This window comes from Neoarius graeffei, chromosome 14, assembly GCF_027579695.1.
Source record: "Neoarius graeffei isolate fNeoGra1 chromosome 14, fNeoGra1.pri, whole genome shotgun sequence".
Lineage (NCBI taxonomy): Eukaryota > Metazoa > Chordata > Actinopteri > Siluriformes > Ariidae > Neoarius > Neoarius graeffei.
In genome coordinates, this window is record NC_083582.1 from 41,659,886 (window position 1) to 41,681,788 (window position 21,903).

General features: G+C 43.2%; 1 protein-coding gene across 1 annotated transcript in view; it reads left to right on the forward strand.

Annotated features, from left to right (window-relative positions):
* The window catches only part of snx29 (sorting nexin 29), a 239,266-nt gene that overhangs the window by 39,348 nt on the left and 178,015 nt on the right, over positions 1-21,903 (forward strand). Inside the window, 3 exon segments of the mRNA XM_060939684.1 lie at positions 6,201-6,264; positions 6,566-6,694; positions 16,596-16,681. Of these exon segments, the coding sequence (XP_060795667.1) occupies positions 6,201-6,264; positions 6,566-6,694; positions 16,596-16,681 (279 nt within the window).

Genomic DNA, 21,903 nt, shown 5'->3' on the forward strand with positions numbered 1-21,903 from the left:
GGGAGCTTGGAAGAGCTGTAGATAGCTTGCCTTGCCAGACTAAGCTCACAACAGGCCCTCATGTTGCATCACACTTAGGATGGGCGGGCCCAGGCTATGTCTCACCCCCTTTTTGGTCTTGGGCCCTGGGCAGGCCGCAATTGCTGCGGTCTTGTTAATTTGGGGATGCACCTGTCCGTTGCCCAAGTGGAAGCCCAGATACCGTACTTCCACCCGCCCAATCGCACACTTCTTCGGGTTGGCTGTGAGACCCGCTCGCCTCAGTGACTTAAGGACGGCCCTTAGATGTTCGAGGTGCCTCGGCCAGTCATTACTATAGACGATGTCATCGAGATAGGCGGCCGCATAGGTGGCGTGGGGGCAGAGGACCCTGTCCATCAGCCGCTGAAACGTAGCGAGCGCCCCAAACAGCCCAAACGGAAGTGTGATGAATTGGTGTAAACCAAACGGTGTGGAAAAGGCCGTTTTTCCTCGGGATCGTGGAGTCAAGGGGATCCGCCAAATCCCTTCGTCAAATCCAGTGTCGAATAAAAGCGAGCTGTGCCGAGTCGATCGAGCAACTCATCAATACGAGGCATTGGGTACGCATCGAATTTAGACACCGCGTTGACTTTTCTATAGTCCACACAGAACCGGACCGACCCGTCGGCCTTGGGTACCAAGACCACCGGGCTGCTCCAGTCACTGTGGGACTCCTCGACGATGCCCATTTCAAGCATGGTCTGAACTTCTTCCCAAACCACCTTTTTTTTGTGTTCGGGTAGCCTGTAAGGGTGGCTACGCACTACCACCCCCGGGGGCGTCTCTGTGGTGCTCTATGAGGTTAGTGCGACCGGGCAGGAGCGAGAACACATCCGAAAACTCGGTCTGCAACTGGGCGACCTCCGTGAGTTGGGTCGGGGAGAGGTGGTCTCCACAGGGGACCGGGGAGGTACGTGATGCCAATTCCCCTTTTTGAACCTCCGGCCCCAGCTCCGCCTTCTCCGGAACCACTGACACCAACGCCACCGGGACCTCCTCATTCCAGAGTTTAAGCAGATTGAGGTGGTAAATCTGTAGCGCCCTACCCCTGTCCGTTCGCCTCACCTCGTAGTCGACGTCCCCGACTCGCCGTGTGACCTCAAAGGGTCCTTGCCACTTGGCGATCAATTTGGAGCTCGATGTGGGCAACAGTACGAGTACCTTATCTCCCGGTGTGAACTCCCTAAGGCGCGTACCCTTGTTGTACAGGCGGGCTTGCCATTCTTGGGCCTGCCGCAAATTCTCTTGGGTTAGGTGGGTGAGCATGTGGTTTTGTGCGCAGGTCCATAACATATTGAATTTCGTTCTTACTTTGTGAAGGTCCCGCCTCCCAATTTTCCCGCATCACGTCTAGAATGCCGCGCGGCTTACGCCCATATAATAATTCGAACGGGGAGAACCCCGTGGAGGCTTGGGGAATCTCTCGCGCTGAAAACAAGGGTTCGAGCCACTTATCCCAATTACGTGCGTCCTCACGATTTTTTTGATATTCTTGAGGGTGCGGTTGAACCGTTCAACTAAACCATCCGTTTGTGGGTGATGCACGCTGGTGCGGATCGGCTTAATCCCCAATAACCCATACAGTTCGCGCAGTGTCCGTGACGCACACGTGGTGCCCTGATCAGTCAGAATCTCTTTCGGGATTCCAACTCGGGAGATAATGCGGAAGAGCGCCTCCGCAATACTGCGTGCTGAGATATTGCGCAGAGGCACTGCTTCCGGGTATCGCGTTGCATAATCCACCAGAACTAATATAAAGCGGTACCCTCGTGCTGACTGATCTAATGGCCCGACGAGATCCATCCCAACTCTTTCAAACGGGGTCTCGATTAAAGGTAGAGGGCGCAACGGCGCTTTTGGAATGGCCGCTGGATTTACTAACTGGCATTTGCGGCACGCCGTACACCATCTACGAACATCGCCGCGAATCCCCGGCCAATAGAATCGGGCCATTATTCGGGCTAGTGTCTTATCCTGCCCTAGGTGTCCAGCCATGGGATTAAAGTGAGCCGCCTGGAATACCAATTCCCGGCGGCTCTTTGGAATTAAAAGCTGCGTGATTTGCTCTTTCATCTGAGTGTCCTGCGTCACTCGGTATAATCTATCCTTCATAATAGAGAAATAGGGGAAGGACGGGGTGGCGTTCGGCGGGAGCGTTTGACCATCGATTACTCTCACTTGGTCAAACGCATGCTGCAGAGTCTCGTCTCGCGATTGTTCTAACGGGAAATCCGCGAGGGATTCCCCGAGAGAGAGAGAGGAGGAGCCTGGGGCTCCTCACTCTGACGCGGAGATGGCGTGGACGGCTCTGTGACAGCTGCTCCCGCCAAGGCGACACCGGGACCTCCCTCTGCTGACGTATGGCAGGACCCACTCTCCACTAAACAGCTCATCAACTCCCTGAATCCCGGCCAATCAGTCCCCAAAATTATCGAGTGGGTGAGGCGAGGATTAACCGCCGCCTTCATTATAAATTTTTCCCCTCAGAAAAAAATGTGGACTGACACCAAAGGGTAGCTGTGAACATCCCCGTGCGCACACAACACCTTCACCCCTTGTGCTCCCCCCCCAATGCCTCGTTTTGAACCAGGCTTTGGTGAATTGAGGTTTGATTACAACCGGAATCCACCAACGCCTGATATGTATCCCCTTGGATACTCACCAGTATGCGATACACTCCGGCCTGATTGAGGGCGGCTTCTGGCGCGTCGGGGATCCGAACCACCGCGCCCACCTCCATTGCCTTGCACTGCTGTTGGAGGTGGCCTGGTTCCCCGCAGCGCCAGCAAACCGGCCCGGGCTTCCTCTCTGCACCGGTGTTCTGGGGCTCACTCACCTGAGGGTGGGGAGAGACAGACACAAGGGAGAAACGGGAGGGCACCGCGGGTGCGGCGGGCCGGCTGGGGTGGGGCCGGCCCCCGCCTCCACGGTGGGGGAATGGGGCGAGGATGGGACACAGAAGGAGGGGAGAGAGAAGAGGAGAGAAGATGCCGTCTGTTGTCCTGCCTCCAGAACAGCCGCCAAATGGTCCTCCGCCAGCTTGATGGCCTGATCCAGCGACGTCGGGTGGTGGCACTGGACCCACTCCGCGGTTCCTGTTGGCAAGCACGCGATGAACTGCTCCAGCATCACCTGATCGATGATCTCCTCGGCGTTGCGGTTGTTGGCCCTCAGCAGGCGTCCCGGAGTTGTTGGCCAAACGCGAACGGCCGGCCGGCCGGCCGACTTTCTCCAAGCGCAGAGCGTGGAAGCGCTGGCGCTGCTGTTCGGGGGTGCGCCCCACACGCTGGAGGATGGCCCGGCGAAGGTCCGCGTAGGCCAGCCGGTGGTCGGCAGGGAGCTGTAGCGCGGCCAGCTGCGCCTCTCCCGTTAGCAGGGGGAGGAGGCGCGCTGTGTGCTGATCCATTGGCCACCCCGAGGTCTCCGTGACTTGCTCAAAGAGCGTGATGAAAGCCTCGGGGTCATCCTGCGGGCCCATCTTTGTCAGGGTGGGGGGGGACGGGCCTGCAGTGGAAGCGTCGGTTGTCCCCGCCGACGCGAGGAGGTGTCGGAATGCCCGACGATCCTCTTGCTGGGCTGACACCAGGGCCTCGAAGCGCTGCTCCTTACAGAGCGTGACTAGCGCCTGGTGCTGGCTTTGCTGGGCCATGGCGAGGGCGTGGACCAGGTCGGTGAACGGGGAAGACTCCATGGGGTGGTTCGGCGTTGGTGCTCCGTCCCGAGTTTCGGCACCACTGTGGCCGTTCTCGTGTATGGGCGGAGCACAGAAGACGGCAGGACAGAGCTCAGGTTGATAACGGTTTTATTGTCACACTTTTCAGCCTAACAATTTAATCAAACACACAGACAGCCACACACAACCAGCGTCTGGTTCGGGGGGAGAGACTCTCTGGTCTCCCTCTTTAAAGGGGTACAAAATATATACGGTTGCTGATGTGACAAAGTAACGTATTCTTAAGTATTCTATCAAATTTATGTACTAGAAAACAACAAAATATCTTGGTAATTGTAAATATAATACTTTATACGATAAACCGCACAAGAGTCGCCATTTTTAAAAGACTGTGACGTCAGCGCTACCCACTGCACTAGCGGAACTCTCCGAAATAGAGGAGATAAGCGTGTAATCATGGCGTCGGGCGCATCAAGTGAAGGCGACAGCTCTGTCGAATCATACGACGAGATCCCCGCAAGAGACACTGCAAGCAGGCTATGGCTTAGACGGGTACCAGTTTGAACCTAGGAGAGGTACTCTCGACTCCGGTGATGAAATAAGAGAAGAAAGCTCGGATGACGGCGAGGATGAGACTGATGCTGACCATGGGCATGCCGAGCATGGGGCAGAGCGTTTGCGTGCAGGTGAGACGGCGTGGTGCTCGTGCGGAAAATGTAACGTGGAGTTGCTCACGAGTCCAGCAGAATTTATTTGCTGCAATGAGATAGGCGCCACCCGTGGATTTGCGAAATCGTCGCAAGAGGCAGAAACAGGTATTTCACACGTGCTATTCCCAACCTCAATGAGCCAACACAACTGGACACGTACATACATCATGAGTGTTGCGCAGAGAAAATGAACGTGCATTCTGATTGGATAAAATTAATATCATGGCGGGCTGTTCAAACTGCGGAAATAGTTTGCTCGAGCTACTTTCTAAACACTGTAACTTTCCAACCTTAGAACAAAAAACTTTTGTAAGTCTTGAGTAAGGTTCGTCAATGTGTGTTTTATTGTTATATTTACTCTATATATTGCCCTCTGTTCCCCTTTAAATAGGGCGTGGTCACTGGGAAGACACACACAAACACAGGTTAATTAATGTCAGGTGTAGTGATTCTGCCACTTACCTTCCCTGACTCCACCCTCCTGCCACAGACCGGCGCTTGACCACGCCCCCGCTGCCATCATTAATATTTTATTTTCCATTGTTTAGGCAGCTTCAGCATCATACTGTGAGATTCTGTTCAAATTGGGTTTTTTTTTCTTCTATGAAGCCTGAGCCATTTATTTTATTAGTTTATAATTATTGTTTAATTTAGTCTTCAGGAGAGACTGCCTGCACACAGTACTAGTATTAATAGTTTTTTTTCTTTACATGAAAGCTGAGGCATTTATATTCTATTTTAAGGTAACTTCATGTTGTGCTGTGAGGTTCTATGCACTTTAACTTTTGAACCAACAGGTGCGTTTGGATAAGTAAAGCCTATTTTTCTGCATTTTTGTAGTCCTGGTAATCTTTTATATTGGTAAAGATGTCTTATAGGACCATTTCTCAGTGTCTGGTTTTTTTTAATCAATAGTTTTTCAGTAATAACTTAATATTTAACATATCACTCAATTTTAATCACAAAAAGAGAAAATCGCAACAATTTCTCGCAACTTTCACTTCCTCCCGCAATGTAATCGCAACAAAAACCTAAACACCGCAACTTTCATTGCAATTTTTTGGAAAACCCCCCGCAACATCAGACATTTTAGCCCGCAACAATCACAAAAAAGGCCCGTGGAATCCTGGGGGGACTGTCTATTGGTATGTCCTTCACTACATGACTGATTACCGCATTACTCGCACGGAGCGCTAGTGTCAATGCTTGTTGATACAGACAGCATCTGAGAAGGTTGAATAATAAATAAAAAAAAAATATGTAATATTTGGGCAACCATGTTCTGAGTTCAGGCAACCAGATTTCTACAAATGGTTGCCCGAATGGGCAACCATGTCTCAAAGTTAACGTAGAGCCCTGTATAGGCCTCTGAATAAAAGGTGTTTGGGAAGGACTCATTGTCTCCCAGTCAATGTTTCCAGGTAGTGGGTCGTTGAATTGAAATCTCCGGTGTAACCCTCTCGCTGTGCAGTGTTATAAATGTCTTCCCCTTTCATGTCACCTCCACTTAAAAGAAATTAATGTCTGGCTGGTATTTTAAGCTCCACAAAGTTCTCGTTATTATTTCTGTGGTGCAATACAAATGAAAATGTCACAAGTCTGGAAGAGTATCCATTAATGAAAAGAGTAGCGGTCTGCACGGGACACTGAACCTCACTGATATATTGAGGTATACTGAATAGATCATCTTATTGTTCTTTGAGAAATTGAGCATGTCTCCCTGTGAGGGAGGAAAATTGTGACGCTCCAGTCATGTTTTATTCTGGTCCTCTCTTAAAATTATTCTGCTCTTACAGCCGAACTACGTCAAGCTATTGTGGCCATGATGAACAGGAAGGATGAGCTCACTGAGCAGAACACGTGAGTCGTCTCCTTTTTTTTTTTTTTTCTCCTCCCCCCCTTCCCCCTGTTCACTTTGACACTCTTTAAATGAACAGTTACGATTTCCTGTGTATATACATCTTGTATACACATATATAATTGATTCTTTATGTGAAATGTCATACTAGTGGCTGTGAAAGGGTGCATAAAATATGAACAGTGCACACAGACGGGTCTGTTACAGGTCTATCACATTTTACCTCTTTGTTTGCGTGAGCTACTGTGAAATGAACATTTGCTCTGCGTGTGTGTGCGCGTGCGTGTATGTTCATGGCTTCAGGTCCCTCCGCAGTCTGCTGGATGGAGAGATGGAACACTCAGCTGGGTTGCGGCTCGAGGTTGACGCGCTAAAGAAGAAGCTGGCTGACCTGGAGGAGAGACACACTGCCAAAGTTCAGGCCCTCGGGAGGTAAAAGCACTTTGTTTTAGACTATCAGCTCCTTGCATAATGCCCACTAAGCATGTCCTGGTTCCTGGTGTTTCAAAGTAGCTACAAAACTTTTAATGTGTTTGACCAAAATCAGTGTCGCATCAAACAAATCTGATTACTCTATCCACATTCATTGGATATGAGCAATTGTGTGCTCTGATTGGCTATTCTACTACTAGGAGATCAGCTCATATACAGTACCATGAGTAGAGGAAAATAAAATGGCAGTGTGTTGCTGAACCAACCGAGGATGAAATAACTCTACTCGAAAACAAAACCCCAAAAATTATCAAGTATTTTTAAAAGAAACCAAAATGGCTAAAAGGATATACCGGTAGGTGTCGTCCTCCCAAATATCTCCTGTTCCGCACTCCAGCCCAGTTGGTGGCGGTAATGCACCCTGAAGTTGGTTTGCCAACTGCCAAAAAACCCAGAAGAAAAAGAAAACTCCCAAAAATACAAAAAAAAAGCAACAAAATATTAGCCTGGCAAGCCAGACTAAATGTGAATCCGTAGATCTTTCCGAAGCGGGTAGGAGGAGCAAACCGCTGTCTTTCAAACTGTCTCTGTGCGTATAGGCCAACGCTCTGACCAATCAGCGCAACAGTGACTGTGACGTAGTCAGAGCGACAGAAAGCAGTGGGGGAGGCCTTGAAATAAATAATTTTTCAAAATGCGTATTAATTAATAAACAGGTTCTAGGTATTAAGAAGTTTGGAGATAATGACCACAAGTTTGGAGTCTGTACCACATACACTCATATTTTTTTTTCCAAGTGTTTTTCAAGGGTTTGCTTAAACTGTTTTTGAGAGTTTTAATTTAGTGGTGTTTGGTGAAATAATTTCCCTTAAATTTAAAATAACGGGAAAATAAGAAACAATCAAAAAGTAATGTTTCAAAGCTGTTTATTAATTCTTCGTACTGCACAAACTAGCCCCATCCTTTTGGCTACGAGCGGAGCTAGCTGGTAGATCAGACTTTTGCCATAGCCGGTCGGCAAAACAGCGAAAACGTCCTTCTTGAAAAGGAATGAGCGGAGAGCCTCTTCCTGCTCATGTTTCAACGAAAACTCCAAGTCTAATTCTTCTAAAACTGATTCCAAAGCGGAGTCAAATGCGCGCTGTTCACTAGCCCGTAGTCATCTTTCCTGTTGCGCTTTCTCCAGCTTCGCGCAGCTTTGTCGTCACTCCTGCAAAAGCCCGCCCAAAGAATCCAAACAAAAACCTTGCGTTGTGATTGGCGGGCACGATTTGATGCCCGGGGTGTCTTTGTTTATATGGTGTGAGGCTAGACCCATTCGCTAGACAAAAAATATTTTTGGCTGTTAGGCGGTTGGGTCTAGTTTACTAGGCTAACAAAATATGGAATAAAAACAATTGATGGTAAGAACGCATCTATTTTATTTATTTATTTATTTATTTATTTTTTCCCTCCAAGGATTAGTTTTAGCATTTTTCACAAATGACTACTGTCATTTCACTGGCTTGTTTACATTCTAAGCAGAAATTTTGCCAGATGTTTTATATAAAGGTTTTTTTTTTTTATTTATTTATCAAATTTGCAAAAAATAAAAATGTTCTCTTTCTCAAAAGCCAGTGAATGTGGATAGAATAAAACAGTCCTTCCGCTCAATCTCATCGTACATGGCTTATAGCCAACTCGGAGCTACGTGCCTCGTGGACTATCAGCTCATGTACGACTCGGTTTCATGGAATAACTGTTAATTATACCATGAACATCTCTTTGTTCCAATGCAGATCACTCAAACATAACATAAATGTTTACCTCATGGTAAAACAGAACAGTTGTGTGTTTAAAATCTACATAACAAACACAGTGAGTAAACATTACTGGTTGGAGACTAATCAGTTTAGAGTCATTCACGTGGAGCTTTTAATGACATTTGAACAACGTTAGGTCATTTTTTAAATTTATTTATTTATTTATTTTTGCACTGTTTACGGACCGATTTGTGGCGTAGCATCCGTCGCTGAGACTCAGATAAATTTAAGTGCAAAAAAACCCTTTGCTGTTGGGTAGAGTGAAAAGAAGGTATCCTGCTTTGGACACGGGAAGATAACGAGATGGAAAATAATGAGCAGGATTAGAATAATGATGCTGGCAAAGCTTTGCAAGAAATGATTTGGGGGGGGTTAAAACTCTACAGGTCATTGTAAATGGCTGTTTTAAATGAATGGTTAATAAAGCTCCAGGTGCTTGATGACCACAGCTATAATGTGCTGCTGTAAAACACAGGGCAGCAATAGACTGGGGAACGTTGTCTTTTTTTTTTTTAAACACTGAGTTATTCTTTTTAATGTATTTGTTCTTTTGTTTGTTACACTACATAAACATACTTGCCAACTTTTTCAAAATTCTCATGGGGGAGAAAAGTGCGTGAACGACATTTTCAATTGGCCGAGGGTCTGATGCGCGGTTGAAATGATAAAAACAGTGGATCCCAATTAATTGCAAACCATTTGAGGTTTATACAATTAGTGTTTTTGAATTGTTGATATTGTTCTATCAGTTACTCTAGGTTATGGGATTCATGTATCAGGCATGCGAGAGCTCAGAGTGAAAAATCTGAAATAATACTCTTGTCTTGAATTTTAATATAATAACAATGAAAGGGAAGTCTGCTTAAATCAGATTTCTAGCTGAAAAATCTCCTGCCTGAATATTGTATCCATACAGAGACCCACAGAAAATAACAAGTGATGCTTTAGAATGTTTATCATTTCTTAAAATGGTCACAGTGAATGAAAGTATGATTGGATTGCATCAAATGTGTTTTCCTTCATGTAAAAATACAGAGAACGATAATATCATATATGAGTGATTCCACGCTTATGGGTACTGAAATGGGGACATGAACTTATTTTTAAAAATTCACCTAAAACCATTTCTTTTTTTTACCATCAGGTCACAAAACATGTAATCTTTAATGAATGATATGTTAAAAGATAACTTGAATTTTCTGAGATGTAATAAAAACATATTTATATGCCAAAGTCAGAACGTAACAGAAGTGTTGTGGACATATATATTTTCAATTTTAACAATGTAGAATTACTTTTTGAAACATAGGAAGGTGATGTTTTAGAAAATATAATTAATAAACGTGTAGTAGAATAAACATACACATTCTTTCAATAAGATTAACATGGTATATAGCTAGATTGTAATTAATTTGTAACAGACGCGAGATGGACAATCGTAACAGAAGTAATGTAACGGACATCATTTTGGAACTCATAGGCTTGACTTTGGCATATAAATATGTTTTTATTACATCTCAGAAAATTAAAGTTATCTTTTAACATATCATTCATTAAAGATTACATGTTTTGTGACCTGATGGTAAAAAAAGAAATGGTTTTAGGTGAATTTTTAAAAATAAGTTCATGTCCCCATTTCAGTACCCATAAGCGTGGAATCACTCATATAAATTAAAGAAAATTTTCATAAGATTTAACCAAAATAGTAACAACTCAGTTAAATAAATACTGCACTGTCTTAGTACTACTAAAATGCATCTCTCACTAAACACTTTCCAACAGAATGTTTAAAAAGCACTAGAAATCCTATCCAAATCCTGTCGGAATGCATCAAAGGAATTTGCTCATTTGCAAACTTTGAAAGTTTTCAAACAAAATTTAAAAATGGCACTATAAATACTACCACACCATCAAAATATACTCCGCAAAGAAATTCACTCGAATGCAAAATTTTAGTACGACCAAAATACACTCACTAGTAGTCTTTCACTTAAAACCTCAAAACTCGATCAAAATCAATCACTTTCCAGATAATTCACTTGCAAACTTTCACTTAAAACTTTCAAACATAAATTCAAAATAGCACTAAGACACTACCACACTTCAAATACACTCACCAAACAAATTCTTGGTCATGCAAAATTTCACTAAACACTTTAGAAGTTGTACAGTTTGTTTCTGAAATGGTATGGAAGACTAGTTTAATTTCACACTCAAATGCCCATTATATTCTGATTTAAGGTGTCTTTACCTTAAAATGTGTAACTGGCTGGTCGAACGTTTGCTTATCCATGGAAATTCATTCTCCCATGCAACCTGGTATTTGCATTCATATTTTTGCCGTTTGGTATTGGGTTTAGTGGCCATGATGAATGACTGCTTGTAAAAAACGTCGGCCAGCCTGGGTGAATCCTACGTTATGGAAGTGACTGTCGTTCTGTTCGTTGATTGGTTAAAAATCAGTTGATGTCAGCAGTGTTTCTCATACGATTCTGATTGGACATGATCGGGAGTATTTTTAACTTGGCGGTAGGGATTGCCCCAAACCGGGAGATTATCCAGTTTTTAACAAATACGGGCGGGAGGCGGAGGCTAAAATCGGGATCCTCAAATCAGGAGCCTCCCGCCGAAATCGGGAGGGTTGGCAAGTATGCATAAATACTGTCACCATCTACAATTCTGAAAATATTATGTAAAATTGACTATATTACCCACCCATAATCCAAATGATTATTAGAAGGTTGGAATAGATGAGCTCTTTCTGTGTAAAGCTAATGTATAAAATTATACTCTATACTACTGGACTTGGTAAAAAAAAAAAAAAGTCCCTCCCATTCATTTTCCTTCTTCCTGCTTGGGGAAGGAATGTGAGTGACTTGAGCTTGTCTTATTTTGGCTTCTTCAGCCTCAGTTTTTAGACTCTGAGGCAGAAGGAACAGTGAAGTCAATCAAAGTGTCTGACTCAAATGAAATCCTGCCAAGTCGGTAGAGACTAAAAATAAGGGGGCAGCTTGGCCGGCTGCTTAGTGAGCGATCTTTGGAGCTGTGCACTCTTGATTTAGTCAGACACAGTGGGCAGTGCTTAAGACGTAGGGCTGTGCTCAGTGCCAGGCTGATGCATGCTCGCTTGCACCTCCCCATCCAAAACGCTGCCTGCTCTGCTATGATGCTGGACACCCTGGTGCGGGAAACAGGCCAGTGTAGACCAGGTGGTTTGGGCGAAAAGCGTGGTCATGGTGTGGGTAGGTGGTCTCTGTCTTGGTCTGCGGCAAGATTAGTCTGGAAAAACAAAATCCAGCTGCCTGTTGACGACCACATTTGTTGTGCTTTTATTGTCAGAGACCTGCTGGTTCTGCTGGCATTTCATTAGCTTTAGTGTAATGGCATCTCGCGCAGATAACGCACAGAGTAAATGAATGAGTGCATTTGTTTAGCACAATAAGAAGGCCTCTGTGGGGTGCAGGAGGCAGGATTGGCAGGATTTACCATGAAAGTGTCATGTTAAATAAAACCATGTTGGCTTTCGGGTGATTGATGCCTGTTCCTCACCTGTCTGGTCGATCAAACCAATGACTCATTCGTAATATCTCGCAGTGTAGTAGTACGATCTCTCTCACTTCAACTGTGAGTGTTCAGCAGTGTACATGGCATAACGCTGGTTTCTAGTCTTGTTGAATATTCAGCTTGCTAGTATTTTGCATAGTGACAGTGTATGAGGAGTTGTGATGGTCTTATTTGACTTCATTTCCTTCCAAATATCATTGTTGCGTTTACCCACCCACTAGCCATGCTTCAAGAAACTAGTCATCTTTATGGAAAGATTTGCTTGTGTAAGGTCACTTCCAGCTATGTTGAAGATGGGAAACCTGTCCAATCTGAACTCCATGGCCTTGCTATAACAACCTCCTCTCCTTTATTAACCTGTGTGGAGGACACGGTCATATTTTGTTTCATCTCCCTGGTGGTGGAGGTCTTCTAAACCTTTTCTGCAGTCCCGTTTCAGTGAAGGCTTTATGTTGTGGCAGGCTTGCTTGCTGATATGTGTACCTGATGTGCAGTGATGACTATAGCTCAATTCGACTGTTTTGGGAATGCAGAACAATGTGGTGGTGGAAATTTCTATGCAGTTTGCTTTGAAGGTCATTTTTAATGTGTTCAAGCATTTGGAATCGGGGTGTTGATTTTTCTTTTCCATTTCAAGAAGGCTTAGTTAGGAAAGTTCATTTTGAAAATGTGTGTCCTGCCACCTCAGTCATGCTGTGTAAATGGTAAGAGCTATGAGGATAAGCCCCAGGAAGCTCACAAAATCACTTCATTTTATTGATAAAAAGGTCAGTTCTGACAGTTAGAAAATGAAACGGTAATTGCACAGCTGAACCCCGTGTGGGTAAAACTACTACCATATGAATGTCATGCAATACGTTTTAATAAGATGAACAATTTCCTCATTACAGGTAAAAATCGCTCTAATCTACTGAGTAAAAAATGCAAGAAGTGTGACTTTTTATGGATTTATAGAATGGAATAATACATGGAAGTTGTATGTGTTGCCTACTATAGAATAAGACTGAGCAAGGTTAAGCAACTCTCACCCTCTAATCTCCTCCAAAAATTGGGGGGGGGGGGGGGGGGGATTTAAAGCCTGGAGGTCAGAATATCTCCTCACCACACCATCCATCCATCCATCCATCCATCCATCCACTTCCTCCCATGCTGCCTCACAAGGCAACGTAGCACACTCCGAAGAAAACACTACACTACCGTTCAAAAGTTTGGGGTCACCCAGACAATTTTGTGTTTTCCATGAAAAGTCACCCTTTTATTTACCACCATAAGTTGTAAAATGAATAGAAAATATAGTCAAGCCATTTTTCTGGCCATTTTGAGCATTTAATCGACCCCACAAATGTGATGCTCCAGAAACTCGATCTGCTCAAAGGAAGGTCAGTTTTATAGCTTCTCTAAAGAGCTCAACTGTTTTCAGCTGTGCTAACATGATTGTACAAGGGTTTTCTAATCATCCATTAGCCTTCTGAGGCAATGAGCAAACACATTGTACCATTAGAACACTGGAGTGAGAGTTGCTGGAAATGGGCCTCTATACACCTATGGAGATATTGCACCAAAAACCAGACATTTGCAGCTAGAATAGTCATTTACCACATTAGCAATGTATAGAGTGGATTTCTGATTAGTTTAAAGTGATCTTCATTGAAAAGAACAGTGCTTTTCTTTCAAAAATAAGGACATTTCAAAGTGACCCCAAACTTTTGAACGGTAGTGTATCTGCCCTCTTCTGCATACATGAGCTCACAGACACCCACAGCTGGCTAATGTCACTGTGATTGACAAGAAAGAGTCCTATGATCTCCTCCAGATAACAAGGCAAATTATTTACCACCCCCTAATTTTTGTCCATTTCCTCCCCCGCCAGTGTATGATCTACGTTCTGAATCGTGGTGCTTATCAGTGGCGAACCATTACTATTAGAGCTGGGACTTCAGCTCAGCCAAAACTTGGCCAGACACGCCAAAAAAGCAACAGGGCAAAGGGATTAGCGGCAGGGTGCCAGGTCGCTCCGTTGTGTGGAGTCGTCGGTTTGTTTATTTTAAAATTAACTCAGTAAATTACAGTGGGAAGTGAATACTTCAGTGTGAGTGGAAAAATACTGCGGCGAGTGTGTGTGTGGAAGAAGAGTCTGGAGATAGACATCTTAGTTTCTCGGTCGTTAGCCTGTGCTACTTGCTCTCGATAGCACTGAGTTGACTGCTTTTATTAACGTTTCGCTAACACTACTGATGAACGACTTGAGGTTCAGCTCGTATTGAGGTGATTTGGTTAATTCCTCTGTCACTTCCTACATAAACATACACTACCATGCCCTCCTGTCCCAGCAATGAAGTCCAAACCAATGAGCTCTATACTCTTCTCAGTCTAGAGACAACAACCAAAAAAAAACCTCACTGGATAACTATTTTAATGTTTTCAGGACAGTGACCCTTTCATTTCTGAAGCAAATTTGAGAGAAAATGGGGCAGAATTAGAAGAGTATAAATATAATGAAATTTTGAAAGAAATGAAATATAATTTGAAATGCTGATATGTTTGGGCCGTCTCTGAATGCCTAGAAGGCTCTGACAGTTCCCCTCTGGTGCTTATTAAATAACTGATCTTCCTTATGCTTTACTCAAGCTCGACTGTCCTCATTAGAAATGTCAGTGTTCTCTTCCTTGTGTGGCATCTTAATTTCTGTAATACGACATAGTTGGCATGTGAGAATTCTGAGGCTTGCTCAGCATGGATAATGGAAAAGATCAATGTGGCACATACGAAGGGTGGCGAACTCCTCACCGAAGACCTGCCACTTACTAGTTTTAATTAAATCACACTGGAATTGTGCACAGCTCACTGGCTCCCAATAACCCCAGTGGCCCATCTGAACGCCTCCAGAAATCCTCCATTCCTCTGGCCATTCAAGGCCTGAAAATGTGGTGCGATAAGAGAACTGCAAGAGGCCCTTGGCAAGAATAGGAAGGCTTCTTTTCACAGCCTGAATTGATTGATTGATTTTTTTTTTTCCCGAGCCAGCAGAATCAACCAAGCTGAGTATAAGCGTGTGCGCGCACCTTATATTGTAGCACTTAGGCCACAACTTTGGAAAGTTACTCATCAACAGATGTAAAGCAGTTCCAAGAACTGAATCAGGTTTGTATTAGGCATGGTGGCAGAGCGCCATTTTCTGGTTCCATATGCTGTAGACGTTCTTTTAGATGCTGCATGCCTAATAGTATATGGTAATTTCTTTTGCTCACTTTTTGTTTATTCGTTCATTTATAATCGAGAGTTCCTTATAAGCTTTGGCACAGATTTGTTTATTCTGTTTGGTCACTGTTATTAACCCTTTGATGCAAAACATATGCACACCCCTTCTAATGCACAACATGGGTCAAAAATGACCAGCATTCATTTTCCAGGTTATTTCTTGCCGACTGAGTTTTTCTTTGCTCTATCTTTTGAAATCAATTTATTTTATGATTGAATATTCCAAGTATTCTTTAAATATCTTTGTTTTTAATTACCACAAATCATTAATTTAATTTTTTCTTTCCTACTTTATGAACAAAAATACTTTTTATATTACTACACATGGGTCATCCAAGTGTGATTTAAAATTAAATGTCTTAATACTATAATAATTTGTTTCAAGTAATTACTTTAGCAGTGAATGGGGCCAGTTATTTATTTATTAACTATGTAGTTAGCTAAGCCAACTACAATAAAATTAGCTAACTAAAGTAGAATATGTCAACAGCTCAGTAGCTAATAGTAATTACTTGTAACTTTCTGACAAGTAATCTACTCACTCTCAAGGTAACCTAAACATCAATTTTTTTCTAGTAATGTTAGAACAATTGAAAAACATTACTTCCATGTATGAGATGGGCAAAGGACGCTGTGCTGAGCTGTGAAATGTCTGACACAAGCACAATTCACAGTTCCCACCAAACGCTGGAGTAAATGCATGCGGGTCGTTTCTGACCCATGTGTGTAAACCTGATGTAAAATTACAAAAGCTGTGCTTGTTCATAACTTAAGAAAGGAAAAATAAAAATGATTTGTGCTAAACGAAAACAAGATATTTACTGCATATTTGGAAAAGTAAATGACAAAATGAATTTATTTCAAAAGTATATCATAGAAACACTCAGCGATACATGAAATAACCTGGAAAATGAATGCAGGTCGTTTTTGACCCGTGTTGTGCATTAGAAGGGTAGTGATACAAAAAGGGTTTTTATTCAAAAAGTAAGAAAGGAAAAAATAAAATAAGGCTGCATGATGATCAAAAACAAGTTAATTGAGGAATACCTTGAATACTGAATGATGGAATTAATTTATTGCAAAGATGTATAGAAGATAAAAACTCAGCCGGGTCACTTTTGACCCATGTTTTGCATCAAAGGGTTAAAGGTCTAGAGGTTAGAGCTGTTTATGAGCTCTTATAAAGGGGGGAAAAATGGACATCATGAGAAGGACTTAAATCGATGGGCCATACAGACATGGCTGAGTCAGACGCAGCACTTCTGTCTGTTTTGCAGGGAAAATGAGGTGCTGAAGGTCCAGTTGAAGAAATATGTGGGTGCTGTCCAAATGCTGAAGAGAGAAGGCAACCAGAGCGCCGACTGTAAGTCTTAATTCATACCCTCACGCTGAAGTTTTCATGAAAACTACTCCAAAAACGGCTGACATCTCAAAGCAATGAAGCTCTTGCTCAAGTTGGTTCCCACAACAGAGGAAGAGGAAGAAATTTCTTTGTCATTAACCTAGTTTCAGAGCAGGAAAACTTTTTAACGTGCCCTTAGGGTTTTTTTTAATAAAAGTTAGTTTGCTGGAGGACGAAAACATGCTGTGCAAAGAGTATTCCGTTTAAGAGAGCTTCATCAAAAGCCAAACAAGGCTGACATCGAAGATATAAAGGGAAAAATAATCACTAATTACATTTGGGAGAAAAGGTAGCTAATTTGTGGAGCATGTAGAGTGAATCTCCTCAGGCACTATTTGACCACCTCTGCAGGTGCTGGCGATGTGGAACGCACCGGTATAATTGCCTAATAAAGCTGTTGTCTTATGGAGATGGAACACACAGTGCTTGATTTCTGTGACCATGCATAACTCAAACCGTTGGGGTTTGAATCATTTAAAAATGCTTTGGATGTGAGCCTTTTGCAAATCGCAAAGTCTGTTTGTCTTTTTTTTTTTTTTTGGTTTTTAGCACATCAGTAGATCTCCTTGACTGGATGTTGTGCATGCGACCACAAAATGGCAACAAAACTCTTGTGATTAGACATTTTATTGCTCTAATCAGCCTGATGTGCATTGGTCCATTGCAGTCACATCCCACTTTGGCTCATCGTCGCCTCTCTGCACAACAGATTTGTGTGTGTCGCTATGTGAGAATGTGCGCTCCCAAAGGGAGCGAGCCAGAGACGAGCCCCAGTCAGATGCCTAATAATGACCTTTTATCCAGCTGCCACATGCTGTGTACACCACCCCCTCGGGCCTGTTGTAGAATATGGCAGGCAGTCTGTGCACCGAGCAGCACTCTTGATGTAAATTTCCCAATTTGCCTCAGCGCTGCCATGTTTTCTCTGCTGCCCACCTCTGTTCGCTTCAGCAGCTGGGCTCTCGAATCTGCACAAAAGCGATCTCCCTTTTTGTCTGCTACACTGTACTAATGATGCGTCTTGCTGTGTAGCTGCTTTAGCTGTAAAAACATGACCGTGAACACCAGGTTCACACACAAGCTTAAAACGTTTTTCAGGTCCTATCCGTGTCCTCAAACCACAGTTATAGGTGTTTTGGAATTATAAAAACAAAACCCAAATCTATGCTCCTGACCTGCCGTGTGTGGTGGGTTGGCGTTGTTTGTTTTTGGATGTTTTCTACATCACTGTTGTCTGCTTAGATTCCAGCATTGTTGGATCTCATTTAACTCGCACCCGCTGTTGAATAAATGCTTTGCTAAAAGTTGCATGATGGACGGCTAAACAGAGGAGCTCTCGTATCACGTTATCAAATTTCTCTGTTTTGAGCGTTGTAAATAAGTGCAAAAATTATGTAAATGTGCATTGCTAAGTGGTCTGTCAGTTGCAGAGCTCCAGACAGAACTGTCATCTGGTTAAGGCGGGGGGTGTTTTGAGCAGCTGGCCTCCTCTGTATAGTTATCCAGTTCCAGAAGGGCCACTTGCTATATTCAAAACCCAAAAGAAAACCTTTCCCCAGCATCTGTAATCAGTAGCAGTGTTGTATTCGAGTCACTAAACCTAGAGTCCAAGTCCAGTCTCGAGTCCCCAGTGTTCAAGTCTAAGTCATTAAAGAAAATTTTGAGTCGAGTCCATTATTGAGCCGAATCCAAGAACAAGACTCCACCCGCACCATTTGACGGTGGCTGTTGCTGCCTTTTTGTGAAACCGTCTCTGCTACTGTGTTGGACTGTCGTTACTGCTCGACTGCCCCATTTTACTCAATAGACTACAGATAAAAAGCTTGTTCATCGCTCAGCAAGCCCCGCCCACTATCAACAGTGCAATGAACATGAGAGGGGGCTAACGCTAGCTAGTTCATCGGTCAGCAAGCCCCGCTATCAACAGAGCAATGAACATGGCGTCTCACTTCCTTCTCTGGGTGGAGTCTTACCAAATAATGATTGAAGTTCGAGGTCGTCCCGGTCGTCTCCTCAATAGTTCTTCTACATATGGAACACATAGCAGTGCATCCCCCCCCCACTGCACGAGAAGTCTGTGTAAGCAAAGTTGACAATCCTAGGGGCCTCTCTCCAGGCATTTTAGCGCCATTAATGTTAGTTTTTTTCCTGAACATGATGTATGAACAGGTGAATGTGCATTCTCTTGCACAAAATTAGTATAAAAAATTAATGTAGATATAAATATCTTATTGCATGCTACAAAAAAATAAAGCAAAAAAATCTGTCCATCTCCAGTTTACGAGTCCGAATGCAGTTAATGCACGAGTCCAAGTCCGAATCATCAGTGCTCAAGTCCAAGTCAAGTCATGAGTCCTTAAAATTAGGGCACGAGTCAGACTCGAGTACTAAAAGCCTAGTCAGTAGGATATAGTGGAAAGAACTTAATAATTATAATGTTGTTGAGAATATTTTATTTTCAGAATCTGTGCTTTTGTAGTTTTTGTGAAGTGCGTTTAGTAAAATAATCTACATTAAGTTATTGTAAAGCTATTAAAATTAGAAAACCAAAGATGATAAAATTGTGGGGGGATTTTTTTCCCCCATGTTTTTCTCCCAGGGATGCTTGTGCTGCATCACAGGGCAGCGAAACACACCTTTTGAAGAAAGCACTAACCTCCCTCTTCTACATACATGAGCTCCTAGGCTTGTCTTTGACTGATGCGGAGATCGTAAACTATCCCTTCCACCCAGAGAACACGGCCACTGTTGCTCCCTAGACTCCAGGCAACAAGTGGGAGTGGCATCGCCATGATTCAAGCACGTAGTCTCCCTGGCACCTTTCAAGCCAGGCTAAACAAGTTTGGTTGTAATCTAACTTTTATAAACAAACATCATGCTCACGTTTTCAAGCAGTGTGCTTGTGATGGCCGATATTGCTTTAAGAGATGTGTGCTAGGACTAAACTACTTCTGACTTTAGTCTCATAATACAATGAATAGTTACAGTGCCTTCCACAATTATTGGCATGGCTTGTAAAGATTATTAAAAAGGGTGTAGAGGGAAAAAAAATCCTTTAAGGGTATCTCTTGATCGTGGAAGTGAAAAAGCTGAGGGTCGTTAAGAGTCTATAGCCCTTTTTATATAGATGTTCTGTAATATTGGCATAAAGACATCTCCGTATTCTGGCTTTAGTGATTTACACTGAATCAAATAACGTGCCAGTGTGCATTTTTTTTACATTGTGAGCTGGTGTTCTGCAACCAGAGGCATGACTGGTCACAGCGGAGCGTTGGTGGCTAGGGTGACGTATCTACGTGTCGGAAATATGAATACCCTGAGCATAGAGGCATTACTTTCAGAAAAGTAGATGAACGGCGTGTCAAGGTGCTTTCGTTAGCAGTGTACATTGATGCCACTCTTCGAACACAAGCAAAGTTGCTAAGCATCGTACGCAACATGTAATCACTTCTGATAAGTAATTCATGCTTGAAAGTTTGTGAACCCTTTAGAATTTTCTATATTTCTGCACAAATATGACCTAAAACATCGGATTTTCACACAAGTCCTAAAAGTAGATAAAGAGAACCCAGTTAAACAAATGAGACGAAAAATATTATACTTGGTCATTTATTTATTGAGGAAAATGATCCAATATTACATATGTGAGTGGCAAAAGTATGTGAACCTCTAGGACTAGCAGTTAATTTGAAGGTGAAATTCGAGTCAGGTGTTTTCAATCAATGGGATGACAATCAGGTGTGAGTGGGCACCCTGTTTTATTTAAAGAACCGGGATCTATCAAAGTCTGATCTTCACAACACATGTTTGTGGAAGTGTATCATGGCACGAACAAAGGAGATTTCTGAGGACCTCAGAAAAAGCGTTGTTGATGCTCATCAGGCTGGAAAAGGTTCTGCAGTTTGCTAAAGATCACGTGGACAAGCCAGAAGGCTATTAAATGTTTTGTGGATGGATGAGACCAAAATAGAACTTTTTGGTTTAAATGCGAAGCGTTATGTTTGGAGAAAGGAAAAGACTGCATTCCAGCATAAGAACCTTATCCCATCTATGAAACATGGTGGTGGTAGTCTCATGGTTTGGGCCTGTTTTGCTGCATCTGGGCCAGGACGGCTTGTCATCATTGATGGAACAATGAATTCTGAATTATACCAGCGAATTCTAAAGGAAAATGTCAGGACATCTGTCCATGAACTGAATCTCAAGAGAAGGTGGGTCATGCAGCAAGACAACGACCCTAAGCACACAAGTCGTTCTACCAAAGAATGGTTAAAGAAGAATAAAGTTAATGTTTTGGAATGGCCAAGTCAAAGTCCTGACCTTAATCCAATCGAAATGTTGTGGAAGGACCTGAAGCGAACAGTTCATGTGAGGAAACCCACCAACATCCCAGAGTTGAAGCTGTTCTGTACGGAGGAATGGGCTAAAATTCCTCCAAGCCGGTGTGCAGGACTGATCAACAGTTACCGCAAACGTTTAGTTGCAGTTATTGCTGCACAAGGGAGTCACACCAGATACTGAAAGCAAAGGTTCACATACTTTTGCCACTCAGATATGTAACATTGGATCATTTTCCTCAATAAATAAATGACCAAGTATAATTATTTTGTCTCATTTGTTTAACTGGGTTCTCTTTATCTACTTTTAGGACTTGTGTGAACATCTGATGTTTTAGAAATTCTAAAGGGTTCACAAACTTTCAAGCACCACTGTGTGTATGCACGCATATACACGCTTGTGTCCTTTAGCTGAGTCATCTTTTCGGGGAAGTTCACAGAAAACTGAGAGGAGAGAATCAGAGTAAAAGGTAATGAAGTGAAGAGACTGTCATCAGAAACATGAAGGCAGAGAACGTGAAGAAAAGTAGGGAGTGATTTAAGGCAGAAAAGCACGCAGACCTTAGATGCTGTAGACGGGGACTTTTGAATTTGCGCTAGTCTCAGAAAGGAGAATGTCTGTCTGTCTGTCAAAAACATCACATCTGTGTCCCTCCGTGACAGCAGTCCCTTTCATACACGTGTCAATTCCAGTTCTGTTACGACCAATCGTTCCGTTTCGGAGGCGGAACAACACTGACGACCCTCCCATTCTGCGTTCGGACATTTTACACAGATAAGAGGTGAAATAAAGGCTGGCGCTTTCCGCCTTGTACACGCTGTGTAAAAGGGGCTCGTCATTAACGA